Source organism: Sardina pilchardus, chromosome 13 (genome assembly GCF_963854185.1).
Source record: "Sardina pilchardus chromosome 13, fSarPil1.1, whole genome shotgun sequence".
NCBI classification, from domain to species: Eukaryota; Metazoa; Chordata; class Actinopteri; order Clupeiformes; family Clupeidae; genus Sardina; species Sardina pilchardus.
The window spans coordinates 25,359,710-25,379,971 of NC_085006.1; the positions used below are offsets into that span (position 1 = coordinate 25,359,710).

The window sequence follows — 20,262 nt, forward strand, 5'->3', positions numbered from 1 at the left end:
AGTGTGAGTGGTGTGTGTGTGTGTGTGTGTGTGTGTGTTTGTGTGTGTGTGTGTGTGTGTTTGAGTGTGTGTGTGTGTGTGTGTGTCTCTGCGGTTGACAGTGTTACATAAAGCCAGCCGCTAAGCTAACAGGAAGTGGTGTGGTTATGTAAAAGCGGTCGGAGGTTCCCCTGACGAGAAGCCGGCGGCTCCTGCCCCTGCTCCTCACACACCGGTGTGAGCCCTGACCCGCACGTCCTCTCTCTCTCGTCCTCCGCAAACACACTTTCATTCAGTCACTCCTCTCTCTCCCTCTCTCTTTCACTGACCCCTCTCTCTGTCCCTCTCTCTTTCTGCTCCACTCATTCAATCATCTCCCCCTTCTCCCTGCCTACCTTTTTTACTCTCCCTCTTTCTTCATCCCTCTCTCTCTCTCTCACCCTCTCTCTTCCCTCACACACACTATTTCTCTCATTAATCACAACTTCTCCTTCTCAGTCTCACCCCCTCTCTCTCTCTTTCTCCCTCTACCTGCCTCACTCATTTAATCAGCTCCCGTTTTCCCTCTATCCAGCTCCTTCTCTCTCTCTCTCTCTATCCTTCTCTCTCTCTGGTCTGCCACTTTTTACTCACTCCCACCCCCCTCCTCTCTCATTCTCTTTAATTTACCCCCCTTACCCCCCCCCCCCCCCCCCATCCCTCGCCGCTCTGTCTACCCCCCCCCCCCCCCTCTCCTCCCCCATGTCATGTGCTCTGCCAAACTTTCCTGGGAAACAGCTCCTGGCGGCCCAACCTGCAGGAAGTCTCACTCAATTACCAAGAGGGCAGAAGCCCCCTCCCTGCCACCGTGGGCCGCCAGCGATCACAAGCTCATTGCCCCCACACACCTCCACCTCTCCTCCTCCGTCACAGCGATCACGAGCTCATTGCCCCCACACACCTCCACCTCTCCTCCTCCATCACAGGAGCTCCCTACCTGACCGCTGCTGGCCTCTTCTCCCTCCCTCCCTCCCTCCCTCCTGGAGCAGGGCTGCGGTTACAAGCTCAGGAGAGACTCTCTCCTTCTCTCTCTCTCTCTCTCTCTCTCTCTCTCTCTTTCCCTCCCTCCCTCCCTCCTGGAGCAGGGCTGCTGGGGTTACAAGCTCAGGAGAGACTCTCTCCTTCTCTCTCTCTCTCTCTCTCTCTCTCTCTCTTTCCCTCCCTCCCTCCCTCCTGGAGCAGGGCTGCTGGGGTTACAAGCTCAGGAGAGACTCTCTCTCTACCTTTTTTCCTTCTCTCTCTCTCTCTCTCTCCCTTTCTCTCTCTCTCTGCAGAGGCCTGCGATCACGCGCTCACAGCAGCTCTGCCTGCCTGCTTTGCTGCCAGACTGATGTGGGGGGGGGGGGGGGGGGGGGAGTCCAACCAGTTCAGCCTGTGGCCAGCCAAGACCACAGGAGGCCCTGCTATCGAAGGCCAACGCAACCCCGCAGACCACAACTGACCACGTCCCAGTGCGGTGGCCTTCAGCCTTCAGCTGAGGAAGACTACCGACAGAGGAACAGTGGTGAAGGTGACCACCACACACACAGCCAAACCAGCGCCCACAGTCTCCTGTGGTCAATATGAGGAAAGTTATAATGGTAGAGTGACCGTAGGAGTTAAAGGCAGTGTTGCTGTTTTTGTTGTTGAAAATGGTAAACAGTTAGTGTAGTCATACGGTATGTGTTATGGTGGTGTGGTCTTATGATTCATGATTACAATATGAGGATAATTAATGGTAGGTTGACCATAAGAGGAGGATTATGGGTAGTGTAGTCATCTGAGGCTGGTTAATAGTAGTTTGGCTATCTGAGGCTGGTCAATGGAGCAGTGGTCATACTAGGCTGGTTAATGGATCGGTGGTCATAGGCGGCTGGTTAATGGATCGGTGGACATAGGCGGCTAGTTAATGGATCGGTGGACATAGGAGGCTAGTTAATGGAGCGGTGGTCATACTAGGCTGGTTAATGGAGCGGTGGACAAAGGAGGCTAGTTAATGGTAGACTATGGATCGGCCAGGGCGAATGCGTTGGCAGGTTCTGATGGCGTGGCTGTGCTCTGCTCTGCTCTAGTCTGCTGTGTGTCTTGGCTCGTAAAGTGAAGCATTTATTTGCCTGTAAAAGCTCAGCAGGGCCATGCCCATGTGTCCAAGCCCAGAGGGAGACTTCCTGGCCTCTACTGGAGTGTGTGTGTGTGTGTGTGTGTGTGTGTGTGTGTGTGTGTGTGTGTGTGTGTGTGTGTGTGTGTGTGTGTGTGTGTGTGTGTGTGTGTGTGTGCGTGCGTGCGTGTGTGTGTGTGTGTGTGTGTGTGTGTGTGTGTGTGTGCTCTCTTTACTTTACACATGTGCGCATGTGTGTTCCCTGCACTGATGTGTGTGTGTGTGCACTATGTGTGTGTGCGTGTGTGTGCGCCCTGTACTTGTGTGCGTGTGTGTGTTCCCTGTACTGGAGTGCGCTGTGTGTGTGTGTGTGTGTGTGTGTGTGTGTGTGTGTGTGTGTGTGTGTGGACCATGGGTCTGCTGCGCCATAACCATGGGGTGCAGTTGTTTTTACTTGCGGGGGCTGGGTGTGGGTAGTGGGGTTACTGACTCACAATGTCTATTAAAACTTAATCTTCTGCTAATAAATGTAATGGTTATGGGATATGCTAGTTTGGGGTTGTGTGTGTGTGTGTGTGTGTGTGTATATGTGTGTGTGTGTGTGTAGTCAGTTCCAGAGTAGGATGTGTGGGCTAATTGTGTGTTTGTTAGATTAAAGGGGAACTTGGCAACTATTTCAACTTAGTAAACACATTTAGAAATCATTTGGATGATTAATTTATCCGTTCCGGTGAAAATGGTGGCTTTCCCGCCTAGTGTCCCCAGGCCGAAACCCAACCTTGCAGCATTGGAACTTACCGTCCCGGTAAGAGAAGTGAGAAACAGGAAACTCGTTTTAAATCGTATTTCTTACCTTATAACACCCACACTGCTCTCCTGAACTTATGCTAACCATTTCGCTAGCTTGTAGACAAATCCATGTGCTTCAGCATTACTTCTGTCCACAGTTAATAAGAGCTAGCATGCACATTTTCTCCAGTAGAGGGGGAAACATAGCTAATCCTACCAAGGGGGGCTTTTAGTAACAGTGTGGCTAAAATGGAGCACTGTTGTGTGTGCGTGTGTGTGTGTTTGTGTGTGTGTGTGTGTGAGAGAGAGAGAGAGAGAGAGAGAGAGAGAGAGAGAGAGAGAGAGAGAGAGAGAGATGGACTTACAATGTGGTTCGTAGGGAGGAGGGGGGTCGCCACACTGAATGCACTCCATGTCCAAAAACCCACTGAGTTTGGTCTTCCTGTAGAACCTGAAAATGACAGAGCCGCACACAGATCTAGATGAGATCAACACACTCTCTCTGGTACTCAGAATGATACTGCATAAAGTTACTCAGTGGAACAGTGACAACACAGAGTTGATACAATATATAACAATCATATTACCTCCGTCAAGAAGGTTATGTTTTCATCGAAGTTTGATCATTTGTCTGTCTGTCTGTCTGTCTGTTTGTTTGTTTGTCTGTTTGTTCGCAAGATAACTCAAACAGTTATGAATGGATTTCGATGAAATGTTCAGGGAAGGTCTGAAATGACCCAAGGAAGAAACCGTTAGTAGAGATCCGTGTCACCATCTGGATCCAGGAGGTGGTTATGTTTTCACTTGGCGGAGGTCTGAGCTCTCTGAGTGCTTTTCTGGTTAAGTTACAGTATATGAATGGCAGAGTACAAGCCATAAGGTTCAGTGTGTTGGTGTTTTTGCTGGGTTTTTTTCAATGCTAACACTACCCAGTCCCTGTACAGCTGACAAAAACTGTTCAAACTGTTCTGGTGTTCAATCTAAAGTTGAAATCCAAGCTGAAACTGATTAGTGTGTTTCTCCAGTTAAATTAGACTCCTGTTTCAGACTTTCATCCCAAGGACTCTGAGGGGCAGATGTACTAACGCTTTTGCGCCCACTTCAGGCGTATTTGTTTCGCAACGTGCGCATAGAAAGATGGCGAGGTATGTATTAACGGGCCGCAATGACGTGAAGGCGCAGACTGCCTGTCGCGGGAGCTGAAAATGGCAAATTGCGCTTTTCCGTCTCATGCATATGGATTTATGGGAGTGTCAGCTGATAGTAGGAGGTTCGTGTAAAAAGATGGGAGGAGAAGCGTTAAATGCGCCTAATTATGTATTCCCCTGTATGTACTAAAACTGCCCATGAAAGCGCACGTCTATTTTGCGCCTAAATATTTCCGCCTTGTAAAAGCAGGTGTTAAATGCGATTTGCTGTTAAATGCATCTATAAGAGAATCATTCAAAGACAACAAAATCGCTAATTAGACCACCAGTTTTGCGTCTTTGTACTACATCAAAAGCAACCTTAACTTTTGGTGGCTTTTCGAATGTTTACTTTCACTTTCACGCCATCCGCTTAAACTTTCCTACTTGTTAGATTTGATCAATCTTCCATAGCCTACGTGCACAAGTAAGCCTAGTTTGAGTAGAACTACTGCCCTAAATTATCTTCCTGCTTGTCTTGTGTGTGTGTGTGTGTGTGTGTGTGTGTGTGTGTGTGTGTGTGTGTGCCTGTGTGTGTGTGTGCGTGCCCGTGTGTGTGTGTGTGTGTGTGAGGGGCACTACCCACCCTGGCAGGCAGTCTCCACAGACGGCGTTGCTGGTGGCGGAGCAGTTGCCGGTCTGAAAGCGGTTGATGAGGCCGCAGTCCAGGCAGGCCTTGCACTTGTGCAGGCTGCGCTGCTCTTTGAAGCGGCTGGGCCTGCAGGGCACGCACTGGGCATCCTCTCCGTAACCAAAGCCACATTCCTGCAGGGATTAGCACAAGATACCCAACCACTCAGCCACAGAGAGACTCGCAGAGAGGGAGAGAGAGAGAGAGATGGGGGGGGGGGGGGGGGGGGTCAACTAGGGAGAGAGAGGGAAAGAGAGAGAGGGGAGGGGGGCAGAGAAATCACATGGAGAGGGAGAAAGATAGAGAGGCAGAGGAGAGAGAGAGAGAGAGAGAGAGGGGGGGGGTCAACTAGGGAGAGAGAGGGAAAGAGAGAGAGGGGAGGGGGGGGGCAGAGAAATCACATGGAGAGGGAGAAAGATAGAGAGACAGAGAGGCAGAGGAGAGAGAGAGAGAGAGAGAGAGAGAGGGGGGGGTCACCTAGGGAGAGAGGGAAAGAAAGAGAGGGGGCAGAGAAATCACATGAGGAGAGAGAGAGAGAGAGAGGGAGAGAGAGAGGCAGAGGAGAGAGAGAGAGAGAGAGGGGGGGGTCACCTAGGGAGAGAGGGAAAGAAAGAGAGGGGGCAGAGAAATCACATGAGGAGAGAGAGACACAGAGTGCATAGGGAGAGAGAGGTAGAGGAGAGAGGGGGTGGGGCTCACAGAGGGAGAGAGAGAAGAACGAATTAAGGCATTAGGACGAGAGGAAAGAAAAGGAGTGAGCAATGAAAAAGGGAGAGAGGGCATGAAGAGGAGGGAATGAGAGAATGAGCGGAGAGAGAGAACAAATGAAGGCATGAAGGAGTGAGAGAAGTAGGGAGGGAAATTAGAGAGAAAGGGAGGGAGAGAGAGAAAGAGGGGAAAGGAGAGGGGGCTAGAAGGAGGGCTCTGAAGAGTGCCAGTGTGGACTAACAAGAGAGCTGTGTAAAAATAATGATCCCTGGAGTGTGTGTGTGTGTGTGTGTGTGTGTGTGTATGTGTGTGTCCGCAGGAGACAAAGGCCGGTCTTTTCTCTCGGCGAGTCCATCGTACACGGGCAATAATCTCTCTCCGTGACTCCTGCGGGGTCAATGTGTCGCCTTCCGCTCAGGCCCTGGGAGACGGCGTGGCATTAGAATGAGAAAGGCCCTCCATGATGCCCATTGTCGCCTCATTGCCAGTTTATTGGCCGGCTCCTTTCTACCCCAGCCCCCCCCACCCCCACCCCCCCGGCCCTCTTTCTCCCCGCTAAGTCAGCCCGTCCAGAGCAGCGCAGCTTTTCAGAGAGCGGGCGTGCAGATGCAAAGACTCATCCACACGGGGGGTAAAAGCTTTGAGAAGCTCAAGAAGAGAGAGAGAGAGAGACTGAGAACATCAAACTACCCCTAGAAGGGTTGTGTTTTTTTTATCCCCTTTTACTTTGGAATGTGTGCACCTCAAGAGGTCCAAATACCCCCAAAACTATCTGAATAAATAGACCTCACTCTTTTCAGATGAAATACTGCCCCCCTCTCACTCCAATACAGACCTGAAACCTGTAGGCTCCTCACACTATGTGAGCACTTTATGGTGAAAGGTTTGTATGTTTTGGTTCCTTTGACAGAGATTAGCCATCTATTTTGCTTCATAAGTCGTGATAATGCACGATGCACGTCAGCACACCAGTGGCTGCTTTATCTCAGTTCAAAACCCACAAAAAGGCGGCTTCTCAGCCAACAGCCCTGCAGCAATGCACCCTGGGTAGACGGTGTACAGACACTCTGCGCCGCCGGTGGCTGAGGTAGCCGTGATATCAAGTTCAGGCTCGCTCTGAATCCCCTCCGATCCTCAGACAATGGAGGACAACACCCAACGTATTGTTCCCTCAACACGGAGATATTTCCCTTAAAGAGATGCACTCCGTCTCAACCCACTGTGGTGCTTACAGTGCCAACACAACACAACACAACACAACACAGGTCTGGGATCAGTTTCCTCTCTCGCTCGCTACGATGGCCAGGGGGCGAGGGTAAAGTGTCAGCGACCTGGCGGAAAAACGAGATGGCGTTCTCGACACCGCTCAGGTGCTCACACAGAGAGGAAGAAAAAAGCTGAGAAGATTCCAGAAGGCTGCGGCCTTTTGTGTAAGAAATGGGATATGGAATTAGATGTTAACAATGCTCGTCTGTCAGCGATATGTAATCATACCCCGCGAACCAAGCCTCCGCCAGTCCAGGACAACAGAAAATTTGTTGAACATGTTCCAAAAATGGGGTACACCCTTGAGGAAGGCTCTCTCTCTCGTGAGGTCTCTATGTCTGGAACTGATTCAACTTAATAATACCTCAGAACTCCACTGGAACGGGTGACACACACCGCAGCCATGCAACCAGACATTTTCCCATATCATCAAATAATCTAATTTATGGAAAAATGCAGACATTTCATGGAGCAGAACTTCTTGTGATCATGTAGATATGATCTAAGAGAAAAACAGAGAGAAAGACATGGTGGGAGAGATGAGGGGGGGGGGGTGTACACAGAGAGAGTGTGAGACAGGGGAAAGACAGAAAGAGAGAGAGAATGAAAGAGAGAGAGAGAGAGAGAGAGAGAGGGAGAGAGAGACAAACAGACTCAGACATAGAGAGGAAGAGAGAGGGACAGAGAGAGAGGAAACAAAGAAAGAGACCGTCTGAGACAGACAGAGAAAGACAGACTCAGACAGAAAAAGAGGGTGAGAGACAGAAAAAGAGAGAGAGAAAGAGAAAGAGAGATGGAGTGAACGCAGAGGAATGACATCACATCGGTGTATTGTCTGGTGCAGCTGCTGCCGTCGTCGCCACCGTGCGAGAGCCGTTACCGCGGTGCATTCCAGCGCCGCCGCACAGATGGATTATGGGAGCTCATATATCATTAGTGTGAAGGTCAGCTTCAAACAGGACGCCTCTCTCCACGCCTGGGTACTGTTTCACAGCCTGGGCATACACACTCACACACACATGCACACATACACCCACACACTGACAGATGCATGTACACACACACACACACACACACACACACACACACATATATACACATACACACACATTCAGGGCACTGTTGGATTGTCTGAGCTAAGATGTCGTGATGTTGGCCTGGTGGGTGAGAGCTTATGACAGAGTCAGTGCTTGAAAGACAATACTGTGTGTGTGTGTGTGTGTGTGTGTGTGTGTGTGTGTGTGTGTGTGTGTGTGTGTGTGTGCGCACGCAATGTCTGTGATTAATACACCGTGGTGAAGTCTAAATGTTTGTAAGTGTTCCAAGTTTTTGTGTGGTTAAGTAGGAGTTGGAATGACGGAGAAAAAAAGAAAGGAAGAAGAAGAGAAGAGGAGAAGGGTGAAAAGAGGAGGAGAGTAGAGGAGGGGAGAAGGGAGGAGAGAAGAATAGAGGAGAGGAGAAGAGAGAGGGAGAAGGGAGGAGAGGAGAGGAGATGAGAGGAGAAGAGAGGAGAGGAGTGGAGAGAAAAGACAGGCCAATGGAAGACGACAAAGAAGAGGGGAAGGAAATGAGACAACCATAGAAGAGGAGAGAAGAAAAAAGGAGGGATGAGAGAAAAGAAGAGAAGAGAAGAGGTAGGAGCAGCAACCCCAGAGGCAAGGGATGGTCGAGGACTAGAAAGGCAGGAGATACGTATGAAGGAGAGCGAAGAGAGGATAAAAGAAAGTTTGAAAAGTTGAAGTTGAAAGAAAGAAAGAAAGAAAGAACAAAACCAGAAAAGGAAAAGATACAAGGAGAGGAAGAGATCATAAAGTGCAGATTAGGGCAGAAGTGTGTGTGTGTGTGTGTGTGTGTGTGTGTGTGTGTGCGTATACCAGACAAACGCATGCTCAGTGGGATTCTGTCATTATGTATCTCCCAAACTACAGTACGAATAGCTTCCTTTGAGACAGCGGATAGGACACAGTACTGTATGTGAGATCTGCAATGACACACTAACGTGACGTCCTCTGAAAAACGATATCTCTTGACCTCTGCTATTGTCTGGACTCCTCAGCCTAGCGCAGGCTTTGTGCTCCCCTCAGAGGAGGCGTTCTAGTCGACCTCAGCTCAATGAGCTCCGTGGGGTCGGATAAGGCGGCCTATCGGCCCGGCGACAGCGATCTCGACTCCGTCGGAGCAAGCTCAGACATCGGCGCACGTCGCACACCCCCCGCGGTGTTTGGGTTGTTTTCTGTCCTCTCTCGCCGTACGATCTGCAGATGGGCTTTTTAGTGGGAAAGCCAAGCATAACAGCGGCAGGGTAAGGAGAGGACAGCGCGGGGCGAGATAACACTCTGGCGTGTTCAGACACACTCCGCAGTCTCCGAGATTAGCCCCGGACTCCCCACGACGGGGCGGCCCTGGGAACGGCTGCCGCGGGGACACGACGCGGATTAGGGCCGCATCTGGCCCGGAGGGGGTCTGGGATCACAGCGAATCAGATCTGGATCATTTCCGTTCCTGTGCGTGTGTGTGTATGTGTGCGTGAGTGAGTGTGTTTGTGTTCCTCATGCACAAAAGATTATGCGTCTAAATAACTTCCGAAAAAGTTCAAAGTCAGAATAAGTGGTGTGTTTGTGTGTGTGTGTGTGTGTGTGTGTGTGTGTGTGTGTTAGTACATGAGTGAAAGGGTTGTGTGTTCAAGTGTTTACTTGCACACACATTAACTACGAACATATTCCCAGCACCTCTGTTTTCAGATGGGACTGAGGGACGATGTGGGTCCTGCCTCCAGCACTTCTTAGATCCAAACACCTCAGAACGCTTCAACAGCATTAGCCAAACTCCTCAGAAACGCTTCAATAACGTTAGCCAAACTCCTCAGAACAGTTCAATAGCATTAGCCAAACTCCTCAGAAACACTTCAATAACGTTAGTCAAATGGCTCAAATACACTCACTCAGATACAATGTTAGCCAAACGCCTCTGAAACACTTTAATAGCCTAACATTAGCCAAACACTTCAAACGCATTAACCATACAGAAGCCAAACAACCTCACAACAACAATGTTGTGCTTATATTAAGGATTAATACAGGTTTGCTTTGCTTACTTAAGGTATCAGAAACCGAGCGTTTTAAATCCCAAACAAGTTGTATAAGAATGGCAGATAGTCAGGTATGAAGGGATTATGTGCTGTTGTCATTTGAGATGTGTTTTCATTTTTGCAGAGGTTTAGCCTTGACCCTCGATAATGGTTAAGAGATGGAATATCTAGAGCTTGAGCCTCTCCCTCACACACACACACACACACACACACACACACACACACACACACACACACACACACACACACACACATCTGAATTACATTTAAACAAGATAGTAATACCATTCCCAGGGTTGTTTATGAAAGCCCTTTTGTGATGTAAGATTAATCTGCAAATCTGGGGGCGAGTGAGTGATTTAAGACAGCCATAACACCCAGAGACAAGCAGGGTCAACTTGCGGTTTCCCCCCACAGGTGCACACCATCTTCCAGGTCATCGTTCAATGACGAAGAAAACACACACACACACACACACACACACACACCTCTCGGCATGTTGCCATCACACTAGCACCCAAAACGTAAATCACACATCCACTGAAACACGTCAAGGCAATTATTACAGACGTAATTACATGGGTGTGTGTGTGTATGTGTGTGTGTGTGTGTGTGTGTGTGTGTGTGTGTGTGTGTGTGTGTGTGTGTGTGTGTGAGAGAGAGAGAGAGAGAGTATGTGTGTGTGTGTGTGGTTGTGTACATTTTTGTGTGTATGAGTGTGTGTTTGCATAAGCCTTTGTCTTCACATGTGTGTGTGTGTGTGTGTGTGTGTGTGTGTATGTGTGTGTGTGTTCTGTATTTTCCACCAATGCATACCTAATTTGTACCCTAACAGCTCCTTTACTTGTCTGGGTGTCCGACACACACACACACACACACACACACACACTCTCTCTCTCTCTCTCTCTCTCTCTCTCTGCACCCCAGAGTCCATATCTGTGCAGTACGAGCAGGCCTGCTGGGGCGAGTGAGTCACACACAGAGTATTTTCTAGACTCTTCTGCTGTAGGTTTGCGGAGAGAGATAAGGATTAGTCAAAGCAGGGCTTCCTTTCATACAAACCAAATGCCTCCACTATCTAGTAAATGCCTTTTTTTCAACTGTTGATGTGTGTGTGTGTGGGGGGGGGGGGGGGGGCTTTTGATCGGAAGTGGCGGTGTGTGTGTGTGTGTGTGGGGGGGGGGGTCTTTGACAGGCCACTGTGGAGGAAACAGACATCCCTAATGTCTCACTGCCGACGGTTTTCTCCTCTCTTCTCTTTCCCCCTCTTCTCTTCTCTTCTCTTTTCTTCTTCCTTTGTCTTCTCTTGTCCTCCCTTCTCTTCTCTCTTTTCCTCCCTCGTGTTTGCTCCTCGCACAAACACTTCAATGTTAAAGGAAGCCAATTATTGACCATGACTTCAGGCCTTTCAGTATTCATTGACCGAGAGAACACAAAAGAGTAGAGGAGGGGGGTGAAGGAGAGCGCTCCCTCCCTCCCTCTCTCCCTCCCTCCCTCCCTCCCTCCCTCTCTCCCCCCTCCCTCCCTCCCTCCCTCCCTATAAGACGAGTGGAGCGTAGCGTCCATAAGAGCGTGTAGTGTGCACTAAGATAAAAGGCAGCCTACCAAAGGCCTAATGGAGGCACATGTGCTCAACACATGTTTGCCAGCTTTTAGCACCGATCACAGCCAACACCCCCCCCCCCCACCCCCCCTGCCCCCTAACACACACACACACACACACATACACACACACACACACCATCCCTTCCTTGCCTACAGCTAGCTCACCTGAACAGCATGGATGGATGTATGTGGCCTTAATGGGCAGCATGTTTCTCAAATCAGGCTCTGGGAAGTACCCTCGAAAGAGCACTCCAGCTGGAGGAGGAAGGCGTCATAAAGTGAAACCGCAGCCTACAGACATGTGCTCCTCACTAGGGAGACAATATCATGAACATGGAATTTAGAGATGGGAATTGGGGGATAAGGAGGTGTGTGTGTGTGGGGGGGGGGGGGGGGGGGGGGTGTAGTGGGGGCGGTGATTTGTGTTGGGGGGGGGTCATGTTGCATAGCGGAGGGTCGGAGGGTGAAGGTCTAAGTGATCAAAGCACGGCCAGACAACTGCCACCGAGACACGGCAACTTAAGAGGTTTTTTCTGCTTGTGAAAGAAGGGAAGTCGTTAATAATCGGGCCAGACAAGCCCTTCCAAACATCGGCATCTATTGTGTTTTAAGAACAAAGCTGCTGCTCTTTCGCCAGCGCTGTCTTTTTTTTGGCTCTCAAATAGGCCTTATCTTGTTCAGGGAGGAAGTCAGAAATATTTGGGAATTTTTTTTTCTCTTTTTTAATCCTGAAGAGGCAGCAGCAGTTAATTTATTAGCCTGTAGAGCTTTTTTCTGCCCCCTTTGGCTGGGGGGGGGGGGGGGGGGGGCTGGAAAGAAGGAGGCCGCGTTGGAAATAAACAGAACATCAAACGTTCCCACCGATCCCTATCGGGTCTGAACTATTGCGGAGCCGTCTCGTTAGCCGGCCTTTTCTCGTCTCCGGGGGCGACGAGCGGTCTCGGCGGAGTTCCACTCCATCTGCTCGGTGCGTGTGAGCCAATCGAAGCCAAACAAACGCGGGACACAGAGCGGCGCGGTCCAAACAAGCACAACAACACCAAACGCATTGCAAGAGTCCCCGAGAAAAAAGGGCCGACCGAGCCAAACAAACGGACCAGAACAAGAATATATCGCCACGGGGCGTCACACACCACAGGCAGCTGAAAGTGGGCTAATCGGCCTGTTGCTCAACCCAGAACTAATGGAGCCAAGACCCAGGAAAACAAACTCTGTCTGTCATAGATAGTTAATAACCCAGTCGCTTTAAAGTGGTGATCCGCTAAAGTTAAATGACACCACCACTGCACAGTGCACAGCACAATGAAGCAACACTACAGTGTGAGTAATTCACTTGTTCACGTGTGGCATTTGTGGTGTTTCACAATAACCCTCTTTCATCAGAGATGTGACCAAGCTAAGGTTAGAGTCTCTGTTTAGCTCTGGGCCGGGTTTCCCAAAATTGTTAAGAAGCTCTCAAGTGCTAAGAACTTCTTAGGAGCGTTGTAAGAATGTTCTAAGAACGCTCCTAAGAAGTTCTTAGGACTTAAGAGCTTCTTAACGATTTTGGGAAACCCGGCCATGGTCTTCATCTGTTATGCTCTTCCAAAATCAGTTGGGCTTAATGTATCTCGTGTGTGTGTTGTGTTCTAAAGGTGAAGTAATGTAGAGAGAGAGTGTGTCTACATGTGTGTGAGAGAGAGTGAGAAAGAAAGTGAGAACTGCAGTGTATATCTGTGTGTGTGTGCGTGTGTGTGTGTGTGTGTGTGTGTGTGTGTATCTGTGTGTGTGTGTGTGTGTGTGTGTGTGTGTGTGTGTGTGTGTGTGTGTATGTGTGTGTGTGTGTGTGTGTGTGTGTGTGTGTGTGTGTGTGTGTGTGTGTGTGTGTGTGTGTGTGTGTGTGTGTGTGTGAGAGAGAGAGAGAGAGTAAGGGACTGATGGCCAGACCTTGGACAGTTCTTCTCCGGCGTCACACTGCTTGCAGGGCATACAGTTGCCGAGGCGATCCTTGTACTCCTGTTCTCTGCACTCCCGCGTCTCCTCTGTCAGTACGGGAACCTGAGAGGGTCATAAAGTCTCATCAGCTATGGTGTGGCATTCCTGCGTTTCATCGCTGCACAGATCAATCTGGATCCGTTCCAGAGGGTACGGATGGACACGCAGAACATAAGCACACTGGGCCAACACACACACCACACACACACACACGCACACACACACACACACACACACACACACACACACACACACACACACACACACACACACACACACTCAACATAGAAACACATGCAGACACACACACGCACGCATACCAGCCAACCAAGTTCACAAACACCGATATATGTCCGATACACAGATATATGTCCCCCAACTCTCTCCTCTCCCCTCCACGAGCCATACCAACGTCGCCCTGTGTATTAAATTGGCCCTGTTTTGCCTGATGAAGAGTAGTATACTGGCCTGTTTTGCCTGATGAAGAGTAGTATATTGGCCCTGTTTTGTATGATGAAGAGTAGTATATTGGCCCTTTTGCCTGATGAAGAGTAGTATATTGGCCCTGTTTTGTCTGATGAAGAGTAGTATATTGGCCCTGTTCTGCCTGATGAAGAGTAGTATATTGGCCCTGTTTTGCCTGATGAAGAGTAGTATATTGGCCCTGTTTTGTCTAATGAAGAGTAGTATATTGTCCCTGTTTTGCCTGATGAAGAGTATTATATTGGCCCTGTTGTGCCTGATGAAGAGTAGTATATTGGCCCTGTTTTGCCTGATGAAGAGTAGTATATTGGCCCTGTTTTGTCTAATGAAGAGTAGTATATTGTCCCTGTTTTGCCTGATGAAGAGTATTATATTGGCCCTGTTGTGCCTGATGAAGAGTAGTATATTGGCCCTGTTTTGCCTGATGAAGAGTAGTATATTGGCCCTGTTCTGCCTGATGAAGAGTAGTATATTGGCCCTGTTTTGCCTGATGAAGAGTAGTATATTGGCCCTGTTCTGCCTGATGAAGAGTAGTATATTGGCCCTGTTTTGCCTGATGAGGAGTAGTATATTGGCCCTGTGATGAAGAGTAGTATATTGGCCCTGTTCTGCCTGATGAAGAGTAGTATATTGGCCCTGTTTTGTATGAAGAAGAGTAGCATATTGGCCCTGTTTTGTCTGATGAAGAAGAGTAGTATATTGGCCCTGTTTTGCCTGATGAAGAGTATTTATTTTCTCATGGTTGGGGGCCGCACACTTCAGTGCGTGGACGACCCTCTTTGTGAGTGTGTGTGGACGATCCTCTTCATGAGTGTGTGTGGACGATCCTCTTCATGAGTGTGTGTGTGCCGCGGAGGGGAACTCACCGTAGAGGAATGCAGCAGCAGCAGCAGCAGCTTCAGGATCAGGAGCCAGGTGTGTTGGCCGAGGGAAGCAGCCATCTGGACTGACCCCTCTCTGGCTGCAAATCAAACACACACACACACACACACACACACACACACACACACACACAGACAAAAGTCTTACACCGGCAAACAAAAAGCATTTGAAAATCTTTAGTATATAAACATTTTGATTTGACAACAATGATCTTCTTGCTGCTTTTAGGGAAATATCCAGTTGTGTGTATATGGGCTCTGGGGTTGGTAAGCACACTCTTAACAGTTGCTCCATAAAATACTAAAGGATATTTCCGAAGAAAATTAAATATGGGCACACAGCACAATAAAATATAATGTTTTTATTATGATTTCATAGACTTATTGCTATCTATAACATAATCTGTCTGACAATATAAGTATGTTCATCGCTTCATGACATATTCTCTATTTAACCTGCCATGCCATCTGCAGAAGTCATTTCGTCTAAACTCGCATGTGGTCAACTGAATAGCCAACTTATTGCTTGTTACGTAGGCCTAGCCCCGTCTCTGTCAATGGGTTTCCGTGCGTTATGTGGCTGACTTTTGCTGGAGGTAGCAATTATGTTCATGGAATGGATTTGAACTCTCTCTCACCGAAAAGGTTAGTCCATCTACATGTCATTATTAGCTTACCTCACTCTTTAAGTGGACCATTACGCAGTCAGAGGAAAAACCTATGCCTTATCCAGATCGTAATCTTTAAAGAGGCTGACGAGCCCTTTCCATCTCAGCAGCAGCCCATTTTAATTAAGCCCATTTTGCCAACAAAGCCTGTTGTTCTCAAACTGTTCTGAGTAAGAATCCGCGTAATTTACTTGCAGCGCAGACAATTCAGATGCAAAGTTGGTTTGGAACTGTATCGCTTTTCAAGTTTTTTTTTTCAGTGCATACTTGTTGCTGGCCCGGCACTTCAAAGGCGAAGTTAACGACTTGATATTGTTTCTACATGTCCTCTCAGCAGTCATCGAGTCTTTGCGTTTAAATGTCAACCGATCCGTACCGCCACACAGTAGCTTGACGTAACTTCATAATGTTGTTCAGTTATAATTTACGCGTAACTATTGTATAGAACCCTGGTGCGTACTGGTTTGCACAAATCGACTGCGCTAAAACGCCCATAATAGTGTTTGTTTACAATAATCTACGATACCCAATTTCAGATGAAAACAGAACATTTGAGTGTCTATCAGTTGACACTTACAACCAGGCTAACATAAAACAGGAGTGTTCACAAGTGCAATTAATAATTATCAAATCCAATGAAGTTGCCAAACGAAGTAGCCCGATTTAGCATAGAAAATGTAGAGCTCATAGAAATATGATTGTGCAAAACTTTCGAGACCAACTTTCGCTTGAAATGTGTGGTATGAGAGCTATTTCAGGGGAGTGTTTATCAACTTAAACAATGTGATTTAACAGCACAGCATTGCAGCATAAACTAGATCTTTAGAGACATGCATTTTCAGAGCATACTTCAAATCAGTAAGTCATGACAACTGTCAAACTCAGGGACTATTGTAGGGGTTCTTGTCTTACCGGTTTGTTTTAGAAGCCCGGACCTCTCTCTTTTGACCTCCTCTCTAAATATAAACGTTTTTTGTTTATCTTCAAAGTCCTCTTTGTTTATTCCCGCATCGCCCCGCAGAGTCGTTTCACTTGCCGTCCGTCCAATTTATCGGTCTGTGCAGCTCTGGACAATCCCCTAAAAATGAGGACAAAGTCAGCGCCGAGATCAAAGGCAGGGATGGCTGCGATCTCACGCTTGTAATCTGATCTCCGATCCGCATGTAGGTCTCTACATCAAAGCGCAGTCAAGTTCGCCAACACTCTCGTCACAAAAAAAAACTGGTTAAGCCAAAAAGTAATACAGTTGTTTAAATGAATGTTTCTTTTGCAGTCGGTTTTGCTCTAACACACGCGAGATCTGCAGTCAAATTGGCCGATTGATGTTCAGTGCTCCGTTCAACAGGAAAAAGGTCCGCCTTACTTCCACCATCGCCCGCTCCTTAGTGTTCCCCGGGCTGTTTGCTGCGTTTGGGAGGCCCGCTGTTTGATGCGAGCTCGTGGAGCCGCGGTTGAACGCCCAGCGCTTCCCCCTGAACAGCCTTTCATCTTTCAACCAGCAGCAGACGCCTCTACGTCACTCCATGCCCCGGGATTGGATGAAACGGCTGTCTGCAACCTTGGAGAGAAACTTTGTTTCAGTTTTATCAGTGCTAGTGCAAGTCCTTAGAATATGATCTGCGGAAGGTAGTCATTGCATTGGGCTACATGTGTTTTCAGAATATTAAGCAAATTAGAACAAGGCCTACGCACATTTATAGGTGAAGTTGAATAAATGTAAATCAATCATGTATAACTTTTTGTACGCGAGAAAGACACAAACACTGTGCACACGTATGATAGTTTATTAACGACGTATTTTGATATTCCATGACGCTTTTGAATTAGGCCTATTTAATATTCGCGCTATAGGCCTAATCGTGAAAAATCATGCAGAGCGTGTCCAGACATGTCTATTTCGGTAGCCTTGAATCAGTGGACTTGTGCCCTATGGGTGGAATATTCTCAGTGGGGTCGTAGTAGGCTGTGGTTTGTAACAGCATTAAGCCCAAACCCTGAGTATACAAGTTGCAACTTCTGGCCAACACTAGCAGACTTTAAAATGAAACTCCGATGAACATGCAGTTGATTCATGAATTGCAATACAATACATTTTTTACAATACAGTAAACAATTAAATTAGTCTAATAATTCAGTTGGCAGGCTTACAGTGAAAGTAATCATGTCGATTGATTGTTAATCAATATGTAACCAACGGGGTTTGAGTGGGTTGCCTATAGTCTACTATAACCTTATTGACAGTTGTAGCTCTTCTATTTCATACACATATTAGCCTACACTTGACTTTTTATCCTGAGAGACCGTGCGCCAAATGATTGTCCGATGTTGCCACCTAGCGGTCCCAGACAAGAATTGCCCATATGCTCTGATAGGGATGCAAAATCCTATGTGAAACAATGTCTTACATTTAATGCAGCAATCTCAGAAATATGGTTATGGTTATGGGATTTGTCAGACGCTTTATATAAATAATTGAAAATAATTTAATTATAGTGTAAGCCTAGATATTTTTGATGTCTCTTCAACTCTTGACTGTGACTTGCATAACATATTCAACTTTAGAGTTTCACTTTTTGCTCTAAGACTATAAAATGATAATGGTCAAATGTGTAATTAATATTCTGCAAAATACAAAGGGTGGTCATCAAATGGTATTTCAGCTGCATTTTGCTTTCATCTATCCATGTTTTGTTTGCTAAATCTACAGGTGTGTATTGTTTTGTTTGTCATCAGCTGGCGTACAGCAGGGATGGGGAAGCAAGCTTGCATCTGGTTGTGTTATGGAGGTGCCATCTCTAGCCGACAGAGAGCCCAGCCAGATCACAACTTTCTCTGTGAACAGACAATGCTACTGCAGGTTACACAGAAATGGAATGAAAGCCAGTAGCTCAATCATCATGCAGATAAGGCTGCTGCAGAGAAGAGAGAATATAATCAACACATCATGATTTGACAGATCCTTGGCTTATGAGACTTGGTCATGATCCCCCTGACACTGAAGTATGGCTCTTACATGCTGTCTTGTGAGAAGAGCTGGATAGACCACAGAGAGGAATTCCTGTAATATATTCAGTTATTAGTCTTCTTAGACGCAATCGGGTGCACTGAATTGACCTATGCATGTCATAAGAAGGTAAACGTACGATATAGGCTACCACAAACTAAGCATGTGATTCTACCAGGCAGTCAAATGCAAACAGAAAGGGAGGTTTAATCTGATATATCCCCCTGGTGTCATGCATGTGTTATTGCATTAAACAGTAGCACATGCTATATGCTATATGAATTCAGGTGTGACATTCATATAGCAACGAGGAACTGTTGCATCTGTTTAATAATGAGTGGTCACTATACTGTACATCCCCTCTACACCTGATGAGTAGCCTAACCTCATTAATAATTTACCTGGAGAAGGAAGAGAGAGAGAGAGAGAGGGTGTTTGATGTAAAATGTTACCACATCTCACATTAGACAAGACAAATATTGTGTCTATTGGATTTATGAGTGCAAAAAGAGCTATCAAATTATAGGTAGAATCGTTTGAAAGATTATTGAACTTAAAATAAATGTCTAATACAATACATACATCTACTCATAAAACCTGGAATCAAATTAACGACCATACCACAATGTTATCCTGGTTAAATGAAATACTATCACATTCAATTGAGATTAAACAGCAGAGAAAACAGTCTTGAAAGCAACAACAATACCCTTTCATGTCAGCTGTGTACTGTGTGTTATATGCCGGTCATGGACATAGGCTATGTCCATCTATCCACTGAGGATGTGCCAGATACCTCTGAATGGGGCTTGGCTTGGATGTTAAGGGTAAGATTCTGTGCATATGGATCTGCGAACTACTGATGAGGTTTGATCAAAGAACTAACTGTTTTGTTGTTTAGTATGGATACAAGGCAATAACTTGGTTGACCATGAATAAGTTTCCATATTTTACCTATATGAAGGGTTCATATGCAAATTAATTTACAGAAATATTTGATGTATACTTCCTATCAGTCAAACTGTTGTTGGGTTGTGTTGATTTATTTTATCTGATTTATTTGTATCTAATTAAACACAACCAAATGGCAGTTTAATAGAAATTACCTGAGATTGACAATAGTGCACATGTTTCACTTTTGTGAAGATTGATGGTTTTTGCATCTGAACTCTTCATCTTTTGAATGAGCAATGTTTTCCCTGAGCAAAAAACTGATTTACAATTGGGGAAAACCATTATGCTTATTGTTTTGTTCTATTATTTGCTTACAAGACATTTGCACTTGATTTAGTAGAACAAAAAAATATTTTTGTTCTAATGGCAAATCTTGCCAGTTAATTTAGGTTATTTTGAGTAGTATTTTTTGAAGTGCACAAAATTAAACTTTGGTATTTCACCCAGACTCTTATGAAAGGCTACAGTTATTCATCTCAAAGCCCTGAGGACTAACTCCATCTCCAAGGTTACCAGCTCCAGAGCTTAAAAAGTGAGTCCCTATGGACTATACTGACAGGGCAACACCCCCCTGTAAACAACTTTGTATAATCCAAAACGATGGGAATGAAAGTTGGGACGATTTTTATTGAACAAACTAACCAGTGTAACAACCCCCCCCCCCCCCCCCCCCCCACAATAATTGCCCCTATTCAACATAGTCTAACACAAGTAAAGTGTAGTTAAAGTAGCCGACAGCTTTTTCATTCGAAAGGAGTAGCCTACAGCTCATCTCAAGGACAAAAAGAAACATTGCGCTGTTTAAAATGCTTATTTACCAAGCAGAGTATGCTGTGTGTGTAATCGTGACAGTCCACAGGGTGCCGAGTGCACACTCTGCTGCAGCTTTAAGGCAGCAGGCGTACTACCGCGATGGTGCCCGCAGTCTT

At 46.8% G+C, this 20,262-nt stretch overlaps 1 protein-coding gene across 1 annotated transcript in view; it reads right to left on the minus strand.

Annotated features, from left to right (window-relative positions):
• The window catches only part of tnfrsf19 (tumor necrosis factor receptor superfamily, member 19), a 29,315-nt gene extending 12,468 nt beyond the window's left edge, over window positions 1-16,847 (minus strand). The window contains exons 1-5 of the mRNA XM_062552690.1: window positions 16,288-16,847; window positions 14,693-14,787; window positions 13,296-13,406; window positions 4,658-4,836; window positions 3,250-3,335 (exon numbers count right to left, since the gene is read on the minus strand). Coding sequence (XP_062408674.1) covers window positions 3,250-3,335; window positions 4,658-4,836; window positions 13,296-13,406; window positions 14,693-14,767 — 451 coding nt within the window. The 5' untranslated portion in view covers window positions 14,768-14,787; window positions 16,288-16,847. The remainder of the gene's footprint in view (window positions 1-3,249; window positions 3,336-4,657; window positions 4,837-13,295; window positions 13,407-14,692; window positions 14,788-16,287) is intronic.
• Between the last annotated feature and the right edge of the window lie 3,415 nt (window positions 16,848-20,262).